This window comes from Primulina eburnea, unplaced genomic scaffold, assembly GCF_022965805.1.
Source record: "Primulina eburnea isolate SZY01 unplaced genomic scaffold, ASM2296580v1 ctg1064_ERROPOS200000, whole genome shotgun sequence".
Classification (NCBI taxonomy): domain Eukaryota; kingdom Viridiplantae; phylum Streptophyta; class Magnoliopsida; order Lamiales; family Gesneriaceae; genus Primulina; species Primulina eburnea.
In genome coordinates, this window is record NW_027330608.1 from 37,220 (window position 1) to 61,608 (window position 24,389).

At 35.8% G+C, this 24,389-nt stretch overlaps 5 protein-coding genes across 7 annotated transcripts; 3 read left to right on the forward strand and 2 right to left on the reverse strand.

Annotated features, from left to right (window-relative positions):
- Window positions 1-1,352: 1,352 nt before the first annotated feature.
- LOC140820472 (ras-related protein RABE1c) lies at window positions 1,353-5,263 on the forward strand. Of its 2 annotated transcripts, none has more exons than XM_073180766.1 (9): window positions 1,353-1,481; window positions 1,613-1,730; window positions 2,493-2,565; window positions 2,656-2,756; window positions 3,955-4,020; window positions 4,155-4,252; window positions 4,606-4,668; window positions 4,744-4,836; window positions 4,927-5,263. In XM_073180766.1, the coding sequence occupies exons 2-9, from the start codon at window positions 1,658-1,660 to the stop codon at window positions 5,008-5,010; spliced, it is 651 nt and encodes a 216-aa protein (XP_073036867.1). In that variant the 5' UTR covers window positions 1,353-1,481; window positions 1,613-1,657; the 3' UTR covers window positions 5,011-5,263. The 2 variants fall into 2 exon arrangements, with proteins under 2 accessions (XP_073036867.1, XP_073036868.1); XM_073180767.1 differs by lacking the exon at window positions 1,353-1,481 and adding an exon at window positions 1,984-2,067.
- Window positions 5,264-10,511: 5,248 nt separating this feature from the next.
- Window positions 10,512-12,691, forward strand: LOC140820479 (WAT1-related protein At2g37460-like). The gene is made up of 7 exons (XM_073180776.1): window positions 10,512-10,738; window positions 10,991-11,053; window positions 11,147-11,263; window positions 11,371-11,611; window positions 11,699-11,860; window positions 12,017-12,168; window positions 12,309-12,691. Exons 1-7 carry the CDS (start codon window positions 10,527-10,529, stop codon window positions 12,541-12,543), a joined length of 1,182 nt encoding a protein of 393 aa, XP_073036877.1. The 5' UTR covers window positions 10,512-10,526; the 3' UTR covers window positions 12,544-12,691.
- A 457-nt stretch (window positions 12,692-13,148) lies between these two features.
- LOC140820462 (uncharacterized) lies at window positions 13,149-14,739 on the forward strand. Its single transcript, XM_073180748.1, has one exon. The coding sequence runs from the start codon at window positions 13,492-13,494 to the stop codon at window positions 14,569-14,571; it is 1,080 nt and encodes a 359-aa protein (XP_073036849.1). The 5' UTR covers window positions 13,149-13,491; the 3' UTR covers window positions 14,572-14,739.
- Window positions 14,740-17,537: 2,798 nt separating this feature from the next.
- On the reverse strand, window positions 17,538-21,735 carry LOC140820461 (diaminopimelate epimerase, chloroplastic-like). The gene is made up of 9 exons (XM_073180747.1): window positions 21,371-21,735; window positions 20,188-20,355; window positions 19,668-19,738; window positions 19,311-19,368; window positions 18,959-19,138; window positions 18,772-18,856; window positions 18,464-18,523; window positions 18,205-18,278; window positions 17,538-17,992 (listed from the first exon to the last, which is right to left on the reverse strand). The coding sequence occupies exons 1-9, from the start codon at window positions 21,662-21,664 to the stop codon at window positions 17,876-17,878; spliced, it is 1,107 nt and encodes a 368-aa protein (XP_073036848.1). The 5' UTR covers window positions 21,665-21,735; the 3' UTR covers window positions 17,538-17,875.
- A 397-nt stretch (window positions 21,736-22,132) lies between these two features.
- Window positions 22,133-24,389, reverse strand: LOC140820478 (large ribosomal subunit protein uL23). 2 transcript variants are annotated; one of them, XM_073180775.1, is made up of 4 exons: window positions 24,310-24,389; window positions 24,171-24,201; window positions 23,218-23,584; window positions 22,133-22,396 (listed from the first exon to the last, which is right to left on the reverse strand). In XM_073180775.1, the coding sequence occupies exons 2-4, from the start codon at window positions 24,184-24,186 to the stop codon at window positions 22,312-22,314; spliced, it is 468 nt and encodes a 155-aa protein (XP_073036876.1). In that variant the 5' UTR covers window positions 24,187-24,201; window positions 24,310-24,389; the 3' UTR covers window positions 22,133-22,311. The 2 variants fall into 2 exon arrangements, with proteins under 2 accessions (XP_073036876.1, XP_073036875.1); XM_073180774.1 differs by having other exon boundaries at window positions 24,171-24,226; window positions 24,310-24,379.

The window sequence follows — 24,389 nt, forward strand, 5'->3', positions numbered from 1 at the left end:
AAAATGATAGTGATTTTGTGAGATTTGCAAGAACTGGTTCATTTCAAAATTTCTACAATGTTAAGTAGTAATTTTAATTAATTTTCTCAAAGGCGATTTTGAATGAATAGTTTGATTATTAATTTGTTTATAAATAATTTCATGAGATTTTTAATATAATTAATAATAATAATTTTCATGTATATTATCTACTCAAAAAAGCGAAAAATAATGAAACTTAAACACGGATTCAGACTTTAAAATATTTTTGCTTAATTTTAGTATTTTTATTTTAAAAATAAATAATTTTTTTAAATTTTAAATAAATATAAAACTAATTTTCTTTAAAATTTATAAATATTATTTATAAATTTTTTAAATACTTTGAATTGAAATGAATTAACTATAAAAAGGCATCCAAAACATTGTCACGTAACTTGAATTGGACAATGTACAGGTCATAATCGGTCCCCAACAATTATTAAGAGAAAAAAATATCAATGTTGAAATAAATTTTTTTTTTAGATTATTCTATTATAAAGTATAATGTAGTACAATTATGTTGGAGATAATTTTTATGTATCACATATATAACGTAAAATGTTGTGCAATTTTTTTTTTCAATAAATCTTTTTCCAATATTGAATGTAATATGAAATTATTACAATAGATAATTAATTCTTCTTAGAAAAACTGCCTTTCAACACCGAAATTCAAAGCCTATAATCATCATAATTAATAACATAGCCATAAATATATGTATATCGTACGATCCAATTTGAACATAAAAAGATAAATAGATCAAAGAAAGGATTGTGATTAAATAGGGAATTTCTTGATAAAATGGTGGAAAGCCCCATAAATTATTAATTTTTAAAAAGAGAAATTGCCACAAAAATCTAAAATATTTTAATTTTCGGCTTCTGACATTTTCCGAAAAGTTTTTTTTTTCTCTCTGTTTAAAGGAAAAAATTTGTGTGAAAAGATCTTACGATCGTATTTTGTGAGACGAATATCTTAGTCCATGAAAAATTATTTCTTTTTATATTAAGAGTATTACTTTTTATTATGAATATCGGTAAAGTTGACCCGTTTCATAAATAAAGATTCGTGAGAATGTCTCACAAGAGACCTACTCATATTTAAAAAAGCATTCAAAAAACATATTTTGGCAAATTTTTTTTTTTGAAAATCAAAAATATTTTCGCTATGAAAATTTATACTTCTAAACAATATATGTAGATTTTTTTTTAAAAAAATAAATTTTCCATCACATTTTGACTCATTCCAAAAACTTGACGATTCCCCCCTATCATTGACAATAGTTTAATTATTAAAACAATGATGAAAAATGAAACAAAAAAATTTAATTTATTTAAAGAAAATACAGAACTAACGACCGACGTCCCTCTCTCTCTCTCTCTCCCCCACAAACGCTTCCCTCCTCATTTCCTCGTACATTAGATCCCTCTTTTCTTCTATTTTTTTTCCCCGGCGATCTGGTAATTTTTTTCATTCTTCTCGATAGATTTGGTTCTTTATTTGCAATTTCGAGTTTTGAACGGCTGATTTAAAGCGGTGAATCAAAATCTGCCATTGATAGGTGGTATTGATTGACTTTTTTTGTGGCTAGGGTTTGTTTTGAGGAAATAGTTTTGGACAAACTGAAGCAAATCAGATGGCTGCTCCACCCGCCAGAGCTCGAGCTGATTATGATTATCTTATTAAGCTTCTATTGATCGGTGACAGCGGTGCGTGTTTTTTTGCGTATTTTTGTTTGGCGATGTTTTCTGTGTTAGGCGGCAATCCTGTGAATCGGATTATGTATTTGGTTTGGTAATAGCTGCGTTCGAAGAGAATTAGCCGCATTGCTTGGCATGCATGTTATTTTAGGTTTTAGGCAAGGAATTTTCGATCATATCATTTCGTTGGTTGGATTGTATCTTTAATAGGAATAGTTTATTATTATTTGTCTTTTGCTGCACTTGAAATATTTGGCTGTAGGGATTGAATTTGTTGGAATTTACTCTGCTTAGCAATATTATTTGGACAGAGTGGAATGATGCTCATATTTTTTCATGAAAAATGGTAAGCTCTTGGTGTCTTTTAGATTCATAATATTTGCGTATGTTTTTACCGAGGGCACATATTCTTAATTTTATAGCACATTATTATTATAGGCATTTTTCATAGCGGTCTCGGATTTCAGTTGTCCACCAGGGAAGCTCGTTCTGGATTATTGTAGAAGTAATATGAGTAGATTTAGAGTCCTGGAAAGGAAGTTAGGATATAAAGTACTTTATTGTTTTAATTCATGAGACAGAGCTACAGAATATACAATCTAGTCTATACCTGATAAAAATATTTTCTTCTTGAAAATATGAAAAGCCTGTTTGTTGATCTTTTCCCCAGTTTACATGCTTTGTTTATTGGTTTTAGATTGTCATTTTGCTGAAGTTAAAAGCTAGAGATTATACGTGTATTGAGGTTCTAACTTATTGATGCCTTGTCAGGTGTTGGTAAGAGTTGCCTTCTTCTACGTTTTTCTGATGGTTCTTTCACCACCAGTTTCATCACCACCATTGGGTAGGATTCCTTCAGATTTAGATACATTACAATTGTGTTGCCTTTTAACATTCTCCTGATTGTTGTGTATGGTTCTGCTATATAATTCAGCATTGATTTCAAGATAAGGACCATCGAGCTTGATGGGAAAAGAATCAAGCTGCAAATTTGGGATACTGCTGGACAAGAGCGATTTCGTACAATCACAACTGGTATGGATTTGAATGATATTGAAATCTGCTCCGCTCCATTTCATGCTATCTTATCTTGGCATATCTAAGATAAGAATTTCAATTGGAACTTGTTTTGTTTCTGCCATTGTTGAGGCATGCAGTTGCTGTTGCACTTTAGAAAGCGAGGTAAACAACTTTGTCTACAACGAGCTAGACTCTGGAGGGTATTTGATATCAACTTAAAAAGATTTTTTTAGAGTGATCGTTCATATTATTAAAATATGTATTATATGATGAATATGCTTGTTTAAATATGTATTATAGGAAGAAAATCATTGTTTCGCAGTAAATTTTTATTACGTGTTTTTTATATAATTGGGTGGGCGAGTCCGCCTGGGGCCGTCCCAGGCGCAACGATTCACAAAGGCTCGCCCAGGCGCGCGCCTAGGCTCGCCTTGGAAAGGCTCTCGAGCGCCTTAGTAAAAAAAACTGAGAAGTTGCATTTTGAAAATGCAGCTTCTCAGTTTTTTTTAATAGTAACTTAAAATTTAAAAGCCCAAACCGACCCCAAACGTAACTTCTCAGGATGATTGAAGAATTTTAATTGTGTTACTTATTGTTATGAACTTATTAATTGTTTGTTGTTTTGTGTGACATTGTAACTTAATTATTTCATATTTTAATATATTATTATAAGCTAAATATATTTAAAAAAAATAAAAAATGTGCGCCTTGCTTCGGTAAGGCGCGCACCTCGCCTTGCGCCTCAGGCTCCAGAGCCTTTGTGCGCCTCGGTGCGCCTTGCGCCCTTGACAACTATGCTAAAGGACTGTTTTGTGAAATAATGTTTACAAGCCGTTTCTTGTTTTTCAATTTCTTCATAACAACTTTTTGTAAGAACTGTATGATTTGAGGTTTGTTTGGGATTTGGGTTGCTTCATTGCTTATGAGGATTCCACGATTTTGATATTGTGGAGCTGTGGTATGGTGATTTTTGGTTGGATGTAGTCTGCAGAGATGAAGGTTATAAAAGAAAAATCGAAGTATGGTCTGATGGTGTCATTTTCTTTATCAAAATTTGATGGGATTATAAGAGCACTTTATCACTCCCTCTGCTCCACTTGTTAACCACTTACTTGATTTACCTATCTGCAAGCAACCATTTAATTCTTCAAAGAATTATTGCATTTCTTGAAATATATCGAGCTTATTGCCTGAGTAATTGCATTTTTTGCAGCTTACTACCGAGGAGCAATGGGTATACTGCTGGTGTATGATGTGACTGATGAATCATCTTTCAACAGTAATTACTTTTCGTTCCCCCATACATTTATTAATGTCTCCCATACTTCTCAATTAACTTTTATGTTTATTTACTTTTTCACGGTGTGCTGTGCTGTATCTTATTCTTATCAAATTAACTTCATCCTTTTTTAGACATTAGGAATTGGATCAGAAACATTGAACAGCATGCCTCCGACAATGTCAACAAGATATTAGTGGGAAACAAAGCTGATATGGATGAAAGTAAAAGGGTCTGCCTTCTCTGTTTCTGTTTTTCTTTCTCTTTTTACACTTGTGTCTATATTCACTGTTTATGCATAAGTTATGTTCTCTGTTAGCCCAGTTCTCGCATGGTTTAGATCTAGAACTCAATTATCTTGAAGTTTGACGTGCTTTCAAGGTGATCGAACTTTAATCCTCGAAGAAAAATTTGATATTTTCAACAATTTAAGAGTAATGCAAAGCAATATGCATTAGGCTCCAGTCGTTACCTAAAGATGCAGACTTTCTATGTATTCCCCCTTTAATGCGCACATATATTTCTATTCTAATTTATGTTTTTTTTTTAAATCCAAAATAATCTGACACAGCTTAACTTTTATAGGCCGTTCCTACATCCAAGGGTCAAGCGCTTGCTGATGAATACGGAATCAAATTCTTTGAGACTGTAAGTCGCACTTATTGCTTAAGTTTGATTTTTTTCCGCCGATTGATTCAGTTTAAATAACATCATGTGAAACAGAGTGCTAAAACGAACATGAACGTGGAGGAAGTTTTCTTCTCAATAGCCAGGGACATAAAGCAAAGACTTGCTGAAACTGATTCAAAGGCTGAGGTATCAGCGCCATAGTTTACATGCTTGCGTTTGTATCCGTTTTTCTATCATATGAAAAAATTGACCTGTGTGATTTTTGCATGAATGCAGCCCCAAACTATAAGAATCTCCCAACCAGACCAGTCAGCAGGGGCAGCCCAAGCCACCCAAAGATCAGCCTGCTGTGGTTCTTGAACATCGCACTTCCATCATGGACAAGGTGATTGATTACGTGTTTTCAGTTGACCATTTTGACGAAGAAACGAGTCTTTGTTATGAAAAAAGCAGTGCTGCTTGTATTGTTATCCCTCTCATTATTTTAGAAACAGAGTTGTCATCTTTATTGGTGGAATTAGTTAGCATATCAGTACTTTTAACGCACTTCTTTGGCTTGAAATTTGAATCTCAGGATATTGATTTGCTTTTTGTTTGTTAAAAATTTATCTTTGTTTATCACCCTTTCATGACAGACCAGCCAAACTGGGAAAGCAAAGAAATCATAATATCTTGGTCCAACTATTTTGAAGGGTCATGGTATCAGTTATTCTGTTTTTAATTTTCGTAAAACATTAAAAATATTTAACTTCTGCTACGGTTAATATATCAGGTTTTAAGCTCTTGGATTTACTGAATCTGGTCAAATGCCAATAAACTCGGACTTTTTTGGATTACTTGTGATAACCCACATTACCCACCATAAGATTTCGAGCTTAAGAGTGCTATAACTAGGATTAGGTTTCTAAAAAAACTGAACTTTAGATGCCTGCGTTTTGACCACGGATTTCCTTGCAACGTGTCACCAATATTTTGGTTTTGATCAAAACATGATTACGGAATCTTGGGGGACCAAAGCAACTTTTCTTTCTTCTAAAATTGTTGAACAATCGTCATTGCTACTTTGTCTAAAGGCTCCGACATTTCTTTGAATAATGATGCCTTTTGGGTTCGCATTTTTGCTCCTCGCTTTATTAAAGATTGTGAGTTTTGCCTGTGAATTAAGATGGTGGAAAATTTGTAAGATTGGCTTATATGACAATGGCACTCAGATGATACTAAACTAGTAAATAATTCGATAAATTTGGGGAGATTTAATCTATATGTATATTTTAAAAACTAATGCATAAAATTTGGTTCTTATTGTCATTATCATTATTATTAATTTTGTTTATATTCATTTACAATATTAGGTCGCCCATGTTACGCCTAACTTGGTATGCCCTTGAACATTATATGATGTTAGCATCATATTCCGTGGAAACCTCAATCCCTTGGAAGTTGAAAATGCATATTTCATTTACTTAAAGATATGCTTATATGGTTAACTATTTTTGCGAAGCCATACGAAATATCACCCAACAATGAACCATAGAATGGAAACCTCAATTCTTTTGAGTAGACGATTTTCTTGAGAAAACAAGTACTAAATTTTAAGAAAATTGTATATAATTCCTCTAAAAATTATCGGAAAAGGAGCACACTCTTTCCTTATGCCGACAATAACTCAAATCGGCAAAAACTCTCTGATACAATTTTAGTGTTTTTCGTCATTTAATGTGATGAAATTTAAACATTTAGATTTCTACAGTCATATGCGATTTTTCATTGAAAGACGAAGACGTCACATAATATTTTAAGAGAAATATCAACTTTTGGTGGATCATATACTAACCCCAAATCGGCTCTGATGTCTCACGATACATCACTAGTATTACATTGTATTTGATGTTTCACACAATAATTTACTCTAAAAATAATAGCAAACATTTAAAAAAACAAACAAACAAACAAACCATATCATTAATTTAATTTTTATTTTTATGTAAAAATGGATGTTTCTTTCTTCCGCCTCTTCCTATATTACCACATTTTTAACCAGTTTTTAATTTGAAGAAAAAATATTATTTTTTATAAGATCTTATAACCCAGCATTTTGAAGCTATTAAATAACAAAATATTAATTTATTTCTCCACAAAATTTCCCGGAATCTTCGATCAAAATTTCAGAAGTAACGTCAAACCCTTCAATCGTCGCGTAGCAGAAAAAGTACGAGGCGGTACAATAATTCGTTAGCTCGTTCTTTAGAATAGTGGCAGTCACAAAACAAAAAATTTTAAAAAGAAAAGATAAAAAGATTTTTTGTTTTTATCAAATCTATTTTTTTTTTATTCTCAATGATGATATGATTTTTGTGCTCCTTTCTTTATATGATATTTTAATAATGCAAGATACCTGAAAAATTGGAATGCCTACGCACGATTGCACTTGGATTCCACGATAAAAAAATTGTCGTCCAAAAATGTAATTATTGTGGAAAAAGTTTCCCAATAATGCGAAATTGTATTTCATGACGGTACGAAACAATAAAAAAGGATACTGAAAATGAAAATTGAACGCGACGAGCTTCTTGTTTTATGTTGCTCTCAGTGGAAGAGATTTTGCGAAATTGTTGAAGCAATTCCTTTCTTTTCAAAAAGATTGTTGTGTGGCAATAGTTGGTAACCATGTTGATAAGGTTATGTATTCGACAATTAATGGTTGAGATAAAAATTCTATTTGACATATGTACAACCTTTTTTTTAAGGATACTGTATATTTATCTTTTTTTTACTCTGTCATTTTATCTCGTCAAATTTCAGTTTTAACTCATGTCTTTGTTTTTCTTGTAATTTTAGTTCTTTATCTTACGTGGTATCATTGTGACACGTCATATTTGTGGATGTATGTAATGTCAAATCAATATTTTTAGTAGAAAAAAAAAACTAAAATTGTTAAAAATTAAAAATATAATGTTAAGATTAAAGATGGAAAACATGGAATAACAAAAAAGCAAAGGTTACTAACATCACCTGAATCACAGGTGACACTCCAACAAACCCATCAAATCCTCAACGTGATTAATGGAGTCCTACTCTTTCAACAATATGAATGCTGGCTTTAGTACAAGATTAGGTCTCTTATGATACGGTCTCACGAATTTTTATCTGTGAGACATGTCAATCCTAACGATATTCACAATAAAAAATAATACTCTTAGCATAAAAAGTAATAATTTTTCATTGATGATCAAATAAGAGATCTGTCTCACAAAATACGACCCATGAAATCGTCTCACACAAGTTTTTGCCCAAGTATAAATGCTACCAATACAGACATGGACATGTTAGCGTTACGTAGGTTCTAGCTTATCTCTTTGATATTAAGTTCAAGTCCGTCCCAACTTTAATTTTTGGATTCATCCATGAATACAGAGTAATAAGAGTCTATGTTCATAGTAATGGGAAGAAGAGTCAGATTGCAGAGGTATCTATCATCCAAGTGCAGAATATAGTAGAATGTTTGGTGCAATGCTTATGCAGAAAGCATATCGGATTAAAGTCTAAAGACAAAGGGATTCGAGGGCCATAAGTATAAGCTATATGTTGTGTTGTATGCGCTAACGCGAAATAAAGCCAATGACATCACATAAAACAACTCAACTATATATGGCATAAATTGTCACAAGGGATAGATAGCTATTTGGAATCTAAGAATCAAACCTCATCTTTTGAAAATCTTAAAGTTTATGTTATAAACATTATCAATTTGATTTTTTTTTTTTAACGGGCACGGTTTGATTAACGAGATAAGATTATAATATAGAGATGATAAATTAACGTTTATAAATAATTATTTTATAACTCTAATCTTTTATGAGTAGGTCTCTTGTGAGACGGTCTCACGAATCTTTATCTGTGAAATGAATTAACCTTACCGATATTCACAATAAAAAGTAATATTTTTAATATAAAAAATAATACTTTTTCATAGATGACCCAAATAATAAATATGTCTAATAAAATACGACTCATGAAACCGTCTCACACAAATTTTTTACCATCTTTTATTAGTTATACAAAAGCACAACAACAATTAATTGCTTATATCACCTCATGCAATTATGTATATGTATATCAAATGGCAACGATCGAGTCAAATTTATACAATAATGGATAAAATATATTTTCGCTCAGAATAATTCGATCGTGTAGTGGAATGTGATTGAATCAAATAGATATCTTACTAAATATACGGAGAATCATTTCTTGATAGATAAGAATTTCATTGTACGAGTTATATCCAAATCGAAGTATTACATATATGCATAATTCAACTACAAAATTAGTTTTGGAGAAAAGAGAAGCAAAAATGAAATGAAGTTGATGTGACCAGGTAAAAATGGATGCAAGATGCGTGAGCAATTTCACGGGGTCAGGTTATGCAAATGATGAGGGATGAGAGCACAACGAAACGTGTCCAAACCAGAGATTTTTCTCTCGAAAAAAGCTGGTACTGACCTGCAAACACGAAGACAACCATGTGAATGAGCACCAGAGAGATGTCTGACGTGGCCACTCCGATGCTAAAGTTAACAGGTGAACTAATGTAACAAAAGAAAATGTTGTATAAGTGATGTATATTATAGAGGATAAATGATATGGCAAGCTATATGTCAATGAATACCTTAATGTTTAAACAAAACTGATATTTATAGAAAAGAAAGTCAATTATGATCTTATTTTAAGTGCCCAGTTACTAATTATGGCAAGATGATTGCTCATACCCTATTTTTCTAAAACGTCAAACTGTCCTTTTCTCTTTGTCAAATCCATGTGATTTTGTCGGTAATTATTACCAAGACAAGGTATCTCATACTTGTGCACTCGAGTGAAGTGCTATTATCGAAATAACCAATGTAGAAAGCCATAATCCGGGAACTCGTCTGGAAGCCCGGGCTTCTGGTAACCTGGGGATGATGTCGCAGGCATTCATTTGCCCTGCTATTTGTCGGATTGACCCATAACTTATCATAACATAATCTATGACCCTGGATCACCTAATACCCATGACCCGGGCCTCCCGGGTATCAGAAGTACATGCACAAAACCAATTAAAGATTAACCGAGAGCTATGTGGCTGCTTTTAAGCAGGGGCGGAGGCATGTGCTTGTAAACCCGGGCTTATTTTTTTTAAAAAAAATGTATATGTAAATTTTGTATAATTTTGGAATAATATGATATTAGTTCGTGTAGATCAATTTAAAACATTAAAAGATTTTAGAGTTTAAAATTTCAGTCCGGACAAAGCCATATTTATGGCTCCGCCACTGCTTTTAAGTCGCCACTTGTCAACTCTAATGCACATATATAAGCTGAACGCTCCTTCTCAATTTTTCACACATTACACAAACCAGTACTGAACAAAATCAAGGACAGCGTGACAGTAGTTGTTTAAGGTAAACTTGTAATATTCTTGCTCTGTTTTCTTATGTTTTTTGACGTATATATTTCAAGAAAAATGAAATGGTTTATAACGATTTTCAACAAGTATATATTTATGAAGTCCCCCCTCCACAGCAGGGGATGATATATATTTTTTTGCATTACAATATGGGTGCCTCTCTCTTTAATTAGGAAAGCTTCATGCAAAACATTAAGTGATGGCTGGCTGGATAATGATTTCTTGTCTATAAATAGTTAGTGTTTTGCATAGGATGAACATAAAATAAAAAACCGTTCGTTTGTCTTCGTTTTTGCGTGAGGGCTTCATGGGATTTCCATTTTCCCTTTTTGTTACTGTCCCCATGCTTCAGTTATCTTTCTAATGTGTACAAATAGGTGTCAATTTGAGACGTAACGAACAGCAAGGAATCAAGCAGAACTTAAGCTTGACAATGAACATTCAAGTATCAAATGGTAGAAAGCACCTTTTGTTCCAGAAGGCAAAACCATTCCTAGGTGTGATTTTCCTGCAAGCTGGGTTGGCGGGCATGGATATCATCTCCAAAGCTGCGTTGAACGAAGGAATGAGCAATTATGTGTTCGTAGTTTATCGGCATGTCGTTGCCACCGTTGTCATTACCCCTTTCGCACTTGCTCTAGACAAGTTAATGTCATTCACTTTGTACATCTCTCGCTTTCGATTTCTTTTATGTGAATATGTGTATGTTAAGTAGTGCATTGACGAGCCTAGATGATTATACTACGCTTACAAAATTTCTAGTTTCCCACGTAGTTTAAGTTTCGGCGTCTCTCAAAAAATATTAATCGTCCCAAGACTTGCTTTTAAGTGTACATCGTCACGATCTTGCGTTGGTTATAGCAAAATTTAAAGGGATCATTATGTGTTGTCCGACAGGAAAATAAGGCCAAAGATGACTACCTCAATATTTGCCAAGATCATGCTTCTCAGTCTGCTGGAGTAAGTTCCATTGGATATGAACTTAAGTTGTTTTTCTTCGTGTGTCATCTGCAATAGTCATCATAACTAAATTCGAGATTTAATAAATAACAGGCCAGTCATAGATCAGAATCTTTACTTCTTGGGAATGAAATACACGACAGCAACTTTTGCGGCTGCCATGGCAAATGTTCTTCCCGCCATTACTTTCGTCATGGCATACATATTCAGGTGAATTTCGTCGTTCAAGTGTCGTAGGATGTTTTGTACAAGTAATTAATTAGCAAAAAAAAAAGAGAAATGATTTCGTTTAAATCCGTCAAATGCCACATATACAGGCTTGAGAAGATAAGATTAATGAGCATCCGCAGCCAAGCAAAGATAATAGGAACTCTAGCTACTGTTGCAGGAGCCATGATCATGACCTTGGTACAAGGCCCGGATATTGGTCTGCCATGGACGAAAGATGGAAGCAGTCATGCACATCAACATGGCCAAGTAAATCTTCAGCATTCAATCAAGGGTGCCATCATGATCACGACCGGATGTTTTAGTTGGGCTTGCTTCATGATATTGCAGGTAACGAAACTATACACATGTTAATTAATATGGGCAATTAATGAACTAACCTTTAATCGAAGCCTAAATTTTCCCATGTATTTCTAGGCAATTGTCTTGAAAACGTACCCTGCTGAACTCTCTCTCACTGCTTGGATATGTGTTTTGGGAACTGTGGAGGGCACGGCTGTAGCACTTGTTATGGAGAAGGGTAACTCAGCAGCTTGGTCCATAGCATGGGATACCAAGTTTCTTGCAGCTGTATACAGTGTAAGCAATATCATAGATTGAAATTTCGCATTTGGCGTCTTGAAGATTAAAATATTTGTCTGATAGAGTTATAATTCAAGAACTCCACTGAAATATTTTATTTCGACATAAGAAAAACAATTTTAGTCTAGAGTCATTTACAATCAAGTATTGCAGGGTATATTCTGTTCCGGTATTGCTTATTATGTTCAAGGAGTTGTAATGAAAGAAAGAGGTCCGGTCTTCGTAACTGCCTTCAGCCCGCTGAGCATGGTCATGGTTGCTGGCCTCAGCTCTTTCATATTGTCCGAGCAAATGTATTTGGGGAGGTAAAACCTCAAACTTTCCATTTTATTGGTCTGTACATCTTCATTGGATCTCAAAAGCATTAGCGAGGGAAAAGGGTTCCGCTAGCACAAGTTGTGTGTCCCTAAAAACTATGCTAAACACACGTACGTTCTTCATGCAGAGTCGTCGGTGCAATCGTCATAGTTATCGGCCTTTATTTCGTTGTGTGGGGGAAAAAGAAAGACTACGAGCCCCATTTGATCGCAGAACTGGAGTTCTTACCAACTAAGCAAAGTAAAAATTTGGATGAACAAAGCGACGGGTGTCCAAATTTGGAAGTCGTGGCCATCAATCTATCTGAAGAAGCAAGCAGCCATTCCACGAGACAAACAAGCGAAGAGAATAACAAAAGTTGATGCACCGTAGTTGCAGAGAGAAGCCAAACGTTTGTAGAGATCCCAGCTAACAAATTGCGGAGTTCTAACCAAGCCCCGAAAATGGAGTTTTACATTTTCTGTTTGCATCTCAGTAATATACAAGCTCCAAATCATTTCAACAATTCTAATAAACTAATGGAGTTATATATATATCCAGTTAATTTGATAATTTCTTATTTGAGTTCTGAATTTGTCCAAACTCGTTTAATTTCATAAAAAAGATAGACGATCAAAAACATGGGTTCTTTTTTTTTACAATCTTCAGGAAACATATTTCAAATATTGAACCACAAAAGTATTTTTAAATGGAGTCTTTTGACAACACACAATATTTCAAATATTGAACCACAAAAGTATTTTTAAATGGAGTCTTTTGACAACACACAACAAAATGCTTCCGATTTTTTAGTCTTTAGGGCGAAATCTTCTGCTCTAAATAATGAATGCTCTGTTTTATTTCTGCTACAATTTTCTATAATTAAATTAAACCAGATATGTATATTATCATACATTATGTAATAATCCAAATATGTCGCGGTATTAAAACTTAAAAGATTTAAAATTAAAAAAATAATTATGGGATAAATTTGATAGAAGAATAACATAAGGCGAGCGTGAGGTAAGGTGTGGAAAAAGGGGGCACGGTGGTGGTGGTAGCCGGCTTCGTCATTCCAATCCCCAGCACCACCACCACCCACCCACCCCACCTAGCTGCTATTGTGCTCCGCGTGGCTATTACACCCATCCCCCACCCATAACCACTCCTCTTTTATCCATATTCATTTATTCTTATCCTGTGCGCCATCCCGGCCTGATCTTGTCCCACATATTTTCTCCGTGGATCGCAGCGTTCCTCCTCTTGCTAACTTGGGCCTCCGCAGTGGATCGTATCCAACTATCGGTCTTGATCTATAATATCCTTGCACCATGCCATCCGCCTTGACCGCCGCCGAATCTGCCGAAGTAACGGTCACGGTAGCTGACACGGCCGCGAAGGCTCCCCGGAGATTCCCACCTCCATGCTGGACCCAATACGAAACCTTGGTTCTCATCGATGCCTACCGCGAGAGATGGTACGCCCTCCGCCGAGGGTACCTCCGCACGGCGGACTGGGATGCAGTGGCGCAAACCGTGGCCAACCGCTGCCCGGATGCCTCCCCGGCAAAGACCTCCGCGCAGTGCCGCCACAAGATGGAGAAGCTCCGCCAGCGCTACCGCGCAGAGAAACAACGCTCTGTCACCTACCCTTACCGGGCTGGACGCTTCTTTTCTTCTTGGTTTTTCTTCGATTACATGGAGGCTATGGAGAACGGAACCACCCCTCCGGCGGAGTCTCAGAAATCGGGGAATTCGGGTGATGGGATTGACCCTAATCCTTATCCCGATCATAATTCCTTGAAATCGAAGCTTAAATCCAAGAATACGAACGATTCGAGTCCCGATTTTGGATTTTACAGTGGTGTCAAACAGAATAAATTCAATCCAGACACCAAGCTTTCGAATTATTACCCTTCCTACCAGGAAGAAGAGGACATGCCTCTGGATGAAAATCCAGTAAATTCCCGATCAAGAAAGCTAATGAATGGAATCCCGAAAAATTTCCCCAGAAACGTAGATTTCGGCAACGGGTTTCATCAAGAAATGCTTCCACCAGGATTAAGAGGCAAAAGAGTTGAGAAAAATCCGACTGAAGAATATGGGGGCAATAGCTTTGTTGCTCCAAGTTACAGAGCCGCGGCCGCGGACGGTTTAAAGCTGAGAAGAGATGCGGTGGAGAAGATGGTGGAATCTATTAGTTTCTTAGGGGAAGAGTACATGAAAATGGAACGGGCAAAGATGGAGCTGGCAAGGGAAATGGAGGGGATTAGAAGGGAAATGGAGATGAAGAGGAATGAAATGATACTGGAATCACAGAAAAAGATAGTGGATGCATTTGTTAAAGGATTGTTTGATATGAAAAGGATCAAGAAAACCAAGTATGATGACGCAGAAGAGAAATATCATTGAATAAATATAGATATTACTCATTTTAGATCGTTTCATGTGACATAGAATATTGATGCATATACTGATCTGCTTGCAAAGCTGAGGTTTCTGCTTAGAATGTGTAATGGAATGAGATGTAAAATAATGGGCCTTTTTTGTATGGATTATTGGACAAAAATCGAGCTTGAATGCCTATTCATGAGTAATGGAATGAGATGTAAAATAATGGGCCTTTTTTGTATGGATTATTGGACAAAAATCGAGCTTGAATGCCTATTCATGAGCTCGGCTCGCGAGTGCAATCACAGGCGAAAAAATATTCACTCTCAGCGATAATTGAATATCTAGCCTGTAAGGCTCGAGAATTTGATTACCGTAATCTGAAATGATTTGGGTATAATTACCGTAATCTGAGATTAATCTAAAATGATTTATTGATTAATCAAGGTAATTATAGACGGAACGGAGTGGACCGAAAAAGGTGAGAAAAGACGCGAAATATATGTGCAAGGAGGTGTGCTCGCGCACATGCGCGACGTGATGCACGAGCCATGCGCGGAGTGGACAGAAGACCCCGCGCATCTGCGCGGCGTGTGGGGGCGCATATGCGCGAGGTGTCCAGTAGCCAAAGAGAAGTCCCAAGTGCTTGGTGCATATGCGCGATATAGACAGGCGCATATGCGCGGGCATGGCAGAACAATTGGCGCACATGCGCGGACTGGAGGCGCGCATATGCGCGCAAGCTGCCGAGACACGCGCTGAGAAATTGTGTCTCGTGCATATGCGCCGATGGTGATCGCGCATATGCGCGAGACGTGCCGCGTGAAGGAACGGGCCACGTTTCTTGATTCATGCATGTGTGTGTGTGTGTGTGTGTATGTAAATGAACGAAATTTACATTCAGTTAGCCGAGGAAAGCTTCGGGGAAAAGGCTCATTTCTTGAGTTTGAAATTGATGTATGAGCGAACCGTCTGTTCAAATTTAAATCCGACTTCAGTATTAAGTTCCTATCAACGTAGGCTACAACTGGACGTAAGTTTTGCTACGTTTTGATATGTTTTGACATTATTCTATTTTCAGAATTGAATATGATTCATATTTGATGTTCTTGTCTTGTTAGACATCATAGAATCGAAGTCAGATTGAAGAACGGACTGGTTATGTAATTGTTATGATTTTTGGAGTCGATTTGACTGAGATTTCATTCAGATTTGTATTGTTGTTGAAATTATGAGTCGTACTGATACTGATTTCGAAGTCTGGTATTATATTTGTGATGTTTGGACTGACGGGGTTATCGTGACTGTATTTTTATGTCGTCGAAACATCCGTAAATTGATATTGATCAGATTCGGTATTGGTTGAGATTGTATGGTGGTACCATATGTCGATTGGCATTGAGCAGATTATGTTTTGATTTGAGTATTGATCAGAACAGGTTTTGAACGGAGTTACATACTGATATTGTGTCTGTTCGGTATTGTTATTACCAGATTGGAAATGAACATAATTGACTTCGGAACTTCGTCTTCGTCAGAGCGAGAAGATAAATGTATAAATTAATGTCGAGTTGGGATTGCACAACTCGACTGAGGTTTGGCTCGAGTTTCCCTAAATTACATACTTTATTCTATTGCATAGATATTTGCAATGAATAAATTAATATGCTTGTTTTCTTGATTGATAGATAGCATGTATTAGACAAGTGATCTTATGACAGAAGTACGGCGGGATCGCCACGGGCACATTGCACGATGTCACAAGATAGTGTATTGGCGTTAGTGCCAAAGTCTGTCACCGGATGTTTGGCTATCGATGTGGATAGAATTAGAGTTTTTTCTATTACTGGTGATCGATACCGTATCGATGTGGATAGTCAGAGATTTTTCTATTACTGGTGATCGATGTTATATCGATGTGGATAGAATCAGAGCTTCTTCTATTACCGATGATCGATACTATCTCGATGTGGATAGAATCAGAGCTTTTAGCTTTTTCTATTACTGGTGATCGATACCATATCGATGTGGATAGAATCAGACTTTCTTCTATTACTGGTGATCGATATGGAATGCCAACATTTGGAATCGAGATCCCTAGGCTAGGATTGAGTCTATTCTAAAACGTAGAGTCACGAGTCTAAGTGACAGTTATATCGATTTATATTGATTGATGTTAATTTATGTTCCTGAATATGGTACACGCCTATCGGTGTTCCTGATTTTGGTACATGTTTAGATTAGGAATTATTCTTGATATTAATTAATGTTTCTGATTCTGTTACATGTTATGAAGGTTTGTTATATGCTTTTATATGATTTATATGACTGCATGTATATATGGTTTATACTGAGAATGTAATTCTCACTAGAGTATCCGGCTGTTATCTTGTTTTGTATGTGCGCATGGCAACAGGTGGAATAGGATCGGGGTCAAGAAGAGAACGAGGCTGGACTAGATAACGTGGAGATCCGGGCTTCAGAAGCAACTTAGGATTCAGTACTGATATGTAGTTGAACCTAGTTGAATTATTGTAGATAATACAATAATTGTAGGTTATGTTTAATATGTAATTTGAATTGAATTTTGTATTTAAAAAAATAAAAAATTTAGACCATGTTAATTATAAATGATTAAATATTCCTAACAGTGATTAAGGAATGAATTAGCGTTCGGGTCCCCACATAGCCTCTCCATTATAGATCGAGTGTCAATTTGACTCAATGGTTGTTCGTCTCCAAGGTATTTCTCATAAGCTTGACTAATCAAGCTAAGAGTTAAAAAAATAGTGGTCGATAATTATTCCCTTCGTTTTTTGGTAATCCGTACGTCAATAATACTTACTACCAAGGGGCGAGTATGGTTGACAGGCCCCAGATGTATGGCCAGTGTAGAATCAAAATGAAGTGGGGCAAGAAAATTTTGAACTTTGGCAATTCGGGAACTGAAGAAGTAAAAGAAAAAAATGTAATTGCAAAATGAACTGGATGAAGGCTGTTAGATTCAACGGTAAACTTATCATACATTAATTGAACGGATCAAGCCTCTTGACCTCGAAGTTCTACAGAAATATATGGTTAAAATATTAAGAGCACAGAATAAACTAAAAGCAATACTTTTTCCACTAAAACCGTAACCTTTGTTCTCTTTATTGCCGAATCAACAAAATGGAACATAACCACAGCCCCATGCGTCGCACGTCATCAGCAATTAATTTAGGGTGCCATTGGGTAACCCGAAAGAAGAACCAGACATGCTTGCTTCATCATCTAAAGAGTCCGGCCAGATGAAAAAAGCCTACAGTTAAACTTGAAGGATTGCCACTTATAACGGAGCTGATCCATAAAAGACTACTTCGGCTGGCCCGGTCATGTAGACGTGGTTGTCATCTTCCCGCCACTCAATATCCAATGGTCCTCCAGGTAAATCAACTCGACAACTCTGTTTAGTTGAAAACAAAAATGAGAAGCATGAGACATAAACATGTTGCAAGTGGCAACAACACCAAACGTCGTCGTCGTCGTCGCCGAGTGTTCATTCTTAAAGGAACTGAGACTAAATTTGTGTTGTGTAAGTTTGCATGCCGAAAATTATTTCAGGATAATCCAAATTAATAAACTTTAGAACGTGAAAAATTGCAGTTTCGAACTTACTCTACCAGCACGACCCTCGAGAACTGCAGCAACAACTACAGCACAAGCTCCGGTCCCACAGGCCAGAGTTGCACCTGCAAAAAAACAATGAACTACTACTTCAATTGTCGAAGGATAAAAGGGGTCTGAGCATGTGGGCAGACTGATATGGAAAGTCGATGATTCTAAATTTGTAATTGAAAAGATTGAAATTGTGCCTGCATATGCATAAGCAGTTACAATGAAAGTCTAAATATAAAGGTACAAAGAACATATGAACCTGCTCCACGTTCCCAAACTCGCATTTTAAGGTGACTTGGTGAGAAGACTTGAACAAATTCTGTAATACGACAGGGAAAAGTATTACAATGCAGTGACACATAAATGTTAACAGTTTTACAATCATGGACAACAAGGACATATGAGACCAGCTCGCTTTATTTTATCCAAATATAGCCGGACAAGTACAACCATAACAGGGATTCATTTGATCTAGTATGCTAAATTAAGCAAGTATACGGGCTAATATCAGGGAAATACAACATGAAATAAATCTCTGCTAGTAGTGGCAGACTCAATTCACCGTACCTGTGTTTGTTCGGACAGGGAACATTTCGTTATATTCGAATTTGGGGCCGACTTGTGCTAAATTGAGTTCATCGACTTGTAAATCCTGTGCCATTAAGAGTAATCAGGAAAGAGAGAGCAAGAAACGGAACAGCTATGCATCACTGAGAATATGAGCAGGTTACAAGTGAAGGTAATAAATAAATACCTTGACCGCTTCTGTACCGAAAGTGACACAATGAGGATTTCCCATGCTAACACAAGTAACATTCCAGCTTACCCCATCTACATCTAATTTTGCTTTAACAACAGACTGATTTTTATTTGGAGGTAATTTGGTAGGAACTTCTGATCCCTTCAGAATTGGCTCACCCATATCAACTGTGACCTGATTTTTTTTAATAAATGCTGAATAAATTAGTTAAAGTGATGATGCCAAAAATCTATTCATAGAATAAAAACGTAAGGTATTGCAAGTAAAATGTTCACTTTTTTCTATACTATTTACAACCCACCAAAACTCAAATAGCAGAATGTGAGGTATATAATTCAAAAAGTACCTTTCCATCTTCTTGAATTTCGGGAACGATTAAACCAGCACCAGTATGCACAGTGAAGCTACAAGACGAAACAATAAATTCATTTACATAAGGGTACACACACAGATATGTAGAGAGAGATGGCTAAATAAAAATAACAAAGGGAGTCTACGGCCTAAAATTAAACTTTCCGAAAATTTCTATAAACTGAATGGAATTCATTTATCTACAAAAATAGCAACGTAACGATCAAGGTCAACTTAAAATTCATAGATACCCTAAGAAATCAGCAGAATTGAAGGTAATAAATTAAAAGGAAAGGAAGTTTATAGGAAAATGTAATTGCTTTTTACCAAAAAAATAAAGGGTTTTTCAAACCTCTGCTTCCCATGTAGATTTTCAAGCTCTGCTATATATTTGGCAAAACATCGAACTCCATTACCACACATCTGACAACAAAACAAAAGGTTGCCTTAAAAGCATTTCTTTAACAAAGATGAAGATGCAAATTTATAGGAAAAGATGAAACAGAATGAATTTCTACACGCATAATTTCCCTTAATGAACCAATGGGATCAAATATCTACTACACTTGCTTCAAGAAAAGGAACTAACAGGGAAAATTATACTAATGGACTCTTGTTTGATATTCCTCCGTCTTCAAGTGCTAAGCTAACAAAAAAGTCCTCCATAAGCCTTCCGCTCTTAGTTAATAACTTCAGATGCACTTAGTTTGGAAACACTAAAATATTGTTTCTAAAGCAAATGTTAAGTAAAAACACTTCTTCTTATGCCATTTGATCCAATGCTTAGAGAAAAAATAATACCACCATCATTCTGCATACAATCAAAAGGAAGCAGCAATAGACAAGTTAATTTTAAATCAAAGAATGATTACCTCTGGTTCACTACCATCAGAATTAAAGATCCTCATGGTATAATCAGTTCCATTGATACCGGGCATTACAAATATCACCCCGTCAGCTCCGACGCCAAAGTTTCTGTCACACAATTTCGCTGCTTGCTCAGGAGTAATTTTGGGCTCTACTGTATCCCGATTATCTACCTATTGAATTGGTACTCACGGACAATGACAATTAGAAACGTAACCAACAAGTCCTAGAACTACATCGATTATCAAATGTGCGTAAAGTGCACATGTACAAAATAATAAATTAAAACTAACAATAAAGCATATAATAACTCGCAAGTACTGCATGCATTATTGGCTTTATGTGAAGCTCAAAAAGATATAAAAATAAACTACGGAATTTCCTCTTGATGGCTTAGATCATTAAAATATTTTTCAATTTAATAATAGAAAATGAACTGAAAGAATAAAGCTCTCAGATCATTTTTTATGTCAATCACTGCAGAAATTCTTTTACGCATTCATCTTTGGTCAAGTCCAATTGTGATCCTGTATTCGAAGGTAGTCGATAGGGCTTCATTGTCACCACACTCAGTGTAAATGAAGAAAGAACGATAGAATCAGATATATGAAAATGCCAGCTCAATTTAATGATCCCGAGAAAGCGAAGCCTTAAACAAAGAAATTACAGAAAAACCACCACTGCCGCACAGATATGACCTTGCCTCTAATCAATATATCGATGAGTTTTGAGCCTATCTTTATGCATTTACGAATTTGGGTTTGAGATAGAGATAAACTTTGAAATAAAGATAAAAAAATTCCTCGTACATTCACTACCATCTCTATGTGGATATTTCAGAAAATTAATATTATAAAGTAAGGGTAAAATTTCCATCAAGTATGTCAAACATTCAATGAAAATCAAAGAAAGATTATGATATCACCAGGTACTCTATCAAGTCAACAGATAGTCAACATGTAAGAGGAAGACCAATACGGGATGACCTAGCATTGCCGAAAAGTTTGATCATTGATCCTAAGAAGTATTGAGCACCTCAGCAACAAATTAACATCATAAATTTTATTTCCAAATCTATACCAGTAAAAAGCTTCAACCTTTCCATTCAACTTTTTGCAGATATTCACATCAAAATCAATATGGGATTAAAAAATAGTCCGCATTTCGCACAGATGTTGTATAACTTACCAATATGAAATCATTGCCGAGTCCATGATACTTGACGAAATGAAGGATTCCGCTTTCTTTATGATCAAGAAAAGACGTAGGAGAGCTCTTCTCGGGGATCTCAAAGCTCATAGCAGAGATAACGCGGAAATTATGTTTGTTTGGGACAGGGGAAATGGTGTTTGAATTCAGAATGTTAGGTTTCTGAATCGATGACGACAACCGTAAGAAGTTGAAAGAAAGTTGGGAGGAGTACGAGAGCGGGCTGCGGTAGGCGGCGCCAAACGGCAGCGTTGAAGCGGCGGCGATAGCCATGGACGGCGGCGAGTTGTTGGAGAGCGAGAAAAGGCGTATGAGTCAAATAGCAAATTTAAAAGCTTACATTTGTTTAATCATTTCGATTTTTGGTGAAACCAATTGAATAATATAAACTTTAAAAATTTATTTGATTAACCTTTAATTTGTTACCAATTTCGTTCATTTTATTAGTATTTCAAAATGGTTTTATCTTTATAATACAAAAATTGGTTTATCTTTGCAGGAAATAAAATTGGTTTGATTCAATGTCGAAGTTAATCTTTTAAATATAAATCCCGAATAATCTATTTCTCCAATTAATCTCCGCGAAGATTTGGTTATCCCTGTGGATATTCACAATACATGTAAGAGGAAGTCCCAAAAGATAAAAGATGTACCACCGCGAATAAATTTTTTACCGTCTATACAGTACATCGTTACACGCTAACAGAGTTTATGATTCTTGATCATCAGCAAAGAAGGATCCTAAAACATGATAAATAACTATTAAAACTAATAGAAGGTCCAACACGACTACGAGTTACCATATCTGATTCTCCAACGTCTAAATGAAAACAATAGATGGTTCTGCATTAAAATTCACATAATTCAAAGTGACCGTTGAACAAACAAAAACACAAAATTTGAGGAGATCCGGAGATTGTTTAGATAATCCCAATTTTGTTGGCGACATCCAAAGCATCGTAGTCCGGAGTCAATCTAACATACGCCTTCTTGGTTCCGTCCGGCCTGAAAGAAAAGAAAAAACAATCATTAGATGTACAAGAAGGCATGTGTTAACTCGTTTACAAAAGCCAAGCGATAATTAGGAGGCAACATATCATCAGGTGAGTCATAATTGTAACAAAAACCAAAATATGATACAAATTGTAGCAAAATGAGTCAGATGGAAACTATTAACACAGACGAAAACATTTAGAAGGTGCCGCGCTCTGCATCCAATAACTCACAAACAATACTTCTATGCCACGCCTTGATTGGTTTATCACTGTTAGATCATGAAACAAAAGGACCCTCGTTATTTTTATCATCCAAGGACTATCCATCCATTCACAAGATAAATGATTAAGGTATGAAACATGATTCCATTAAAAGCATTCAAATGATTATATAGTGAAAAGCAGGACCCTCTTGATTTTTAGCATCCAAGGATTGTCTATCCACAAAATAAACGTAGCAATCATAAACCATAATTCCGTTGAAGCATTCAAAAGAGTATTTTTAAACCAAATTCCATATTTTCAGAAATTGTACAGAGTGATTTCATAATTGGGTAAATTTAGAAATAAGAACAAAATGTCCATCGGTTTTGGTATATTTATGTCAGTCAGCTTATTTTTGAAAGGTTCTTTCTTAGCAAGGAGCCAGTAATTCTTAAAAAACCAATGACTAATTTATGTCAAAGGCAGGAAAACTTCAGATACATGCAAACCATGGGTGTAATACAATATGATGAAACAAGTAAAAGAACACCGATTCTTCAATTAGCGGTTACAAGAAAAACTGCATAAGATGAAGCTAGCAGCAAAATCAATCAAATCAGTAAATACCTGATAAGGGTGTTGACTTTCTTGGTCTGAATGTCGTACATTTTCTTGACTGCATCCTTGATCTTTTTCTTGTCAGCACGAATGTCAACAATGAATACAAGAGTGTTGTTATCTTCAATTTTCTTCATTGCAGACTCAGTGGTGAGTGGATATTTCAGAATCTGGTAATGGTCAAGCTTGTTGCGGGGAGGGGCACTAATACGTGGATATTTGGGATTTCTGTCCTGCTTCAATGTCCTTGGTCGATGAAATGTAACTTTTGTGCGTATCTTTTTGGACTTCTTCTTAAAGGTTGTTGAACCTGATTTCACAGCCTTTGAAGTTTTCAAGGCTTGAGCCTTTGGGTCTGGCTTTTTCGCTGCATCAGCTGCACATAAGTGCAAAGGTAAAACTATCAACAAAATAACAGCCATCCTCAACATTCCATTAAATTAAAATCACATTCCTCAAGGCAAGGAATAAAAAATGAGAGACATAACATCCAAATAAATACATAACAATTGATCTTGAATAAGAAAAACAACCCATAAATGCTACCTACAGCCACTGACATCAAACCCTGATGCAGCATATTATTTTTTTCATTAATAAACATGCACAAGAACAGGAGGCAAATATTGGTCTCAGTGCCCAATCAAGGTTGAGGGCCTCACAGGTAAATGCAAATTTAAAGACCCAGTTTTTATAGTTCCTAAAAAGTAAACTTCTGGGGGGTTTCCTCAACCAAATGTTAATATTCTCAGTAATCATTGCCACTTCGACAACAAATACAAATCGATAAACACCAATCAATTTACACGAATCTCAAACGAAAACATTACAGTGATCTTGGTAAACGCGGAAAGCTATTCCAACGTTCAGGTAACCATAGCGGGCACAAAAATTGAATCTTACAATGCACAATTTATGCTATTTCAGAAACAGCAATTCATTAAATCTGGATAAACACGAACCTTTAGCGGGAGCCATTTAGCGACGCCTTACCTGCAAAATCAATCGATCGATAAACCTAGAATTCGTAAATCAGCGTAAATCACAGGCGTTGAGCAGAAAAAATCGAATTCGAAAGAAATGCGTAAGCGAGGAGCGTACCTGAACTAGAGAACAGCGGGTTTAGGGTTTTTGGAGGCGGAGTTGAATCGAGTTATTTATCCTATACAACTGTGGCGCAC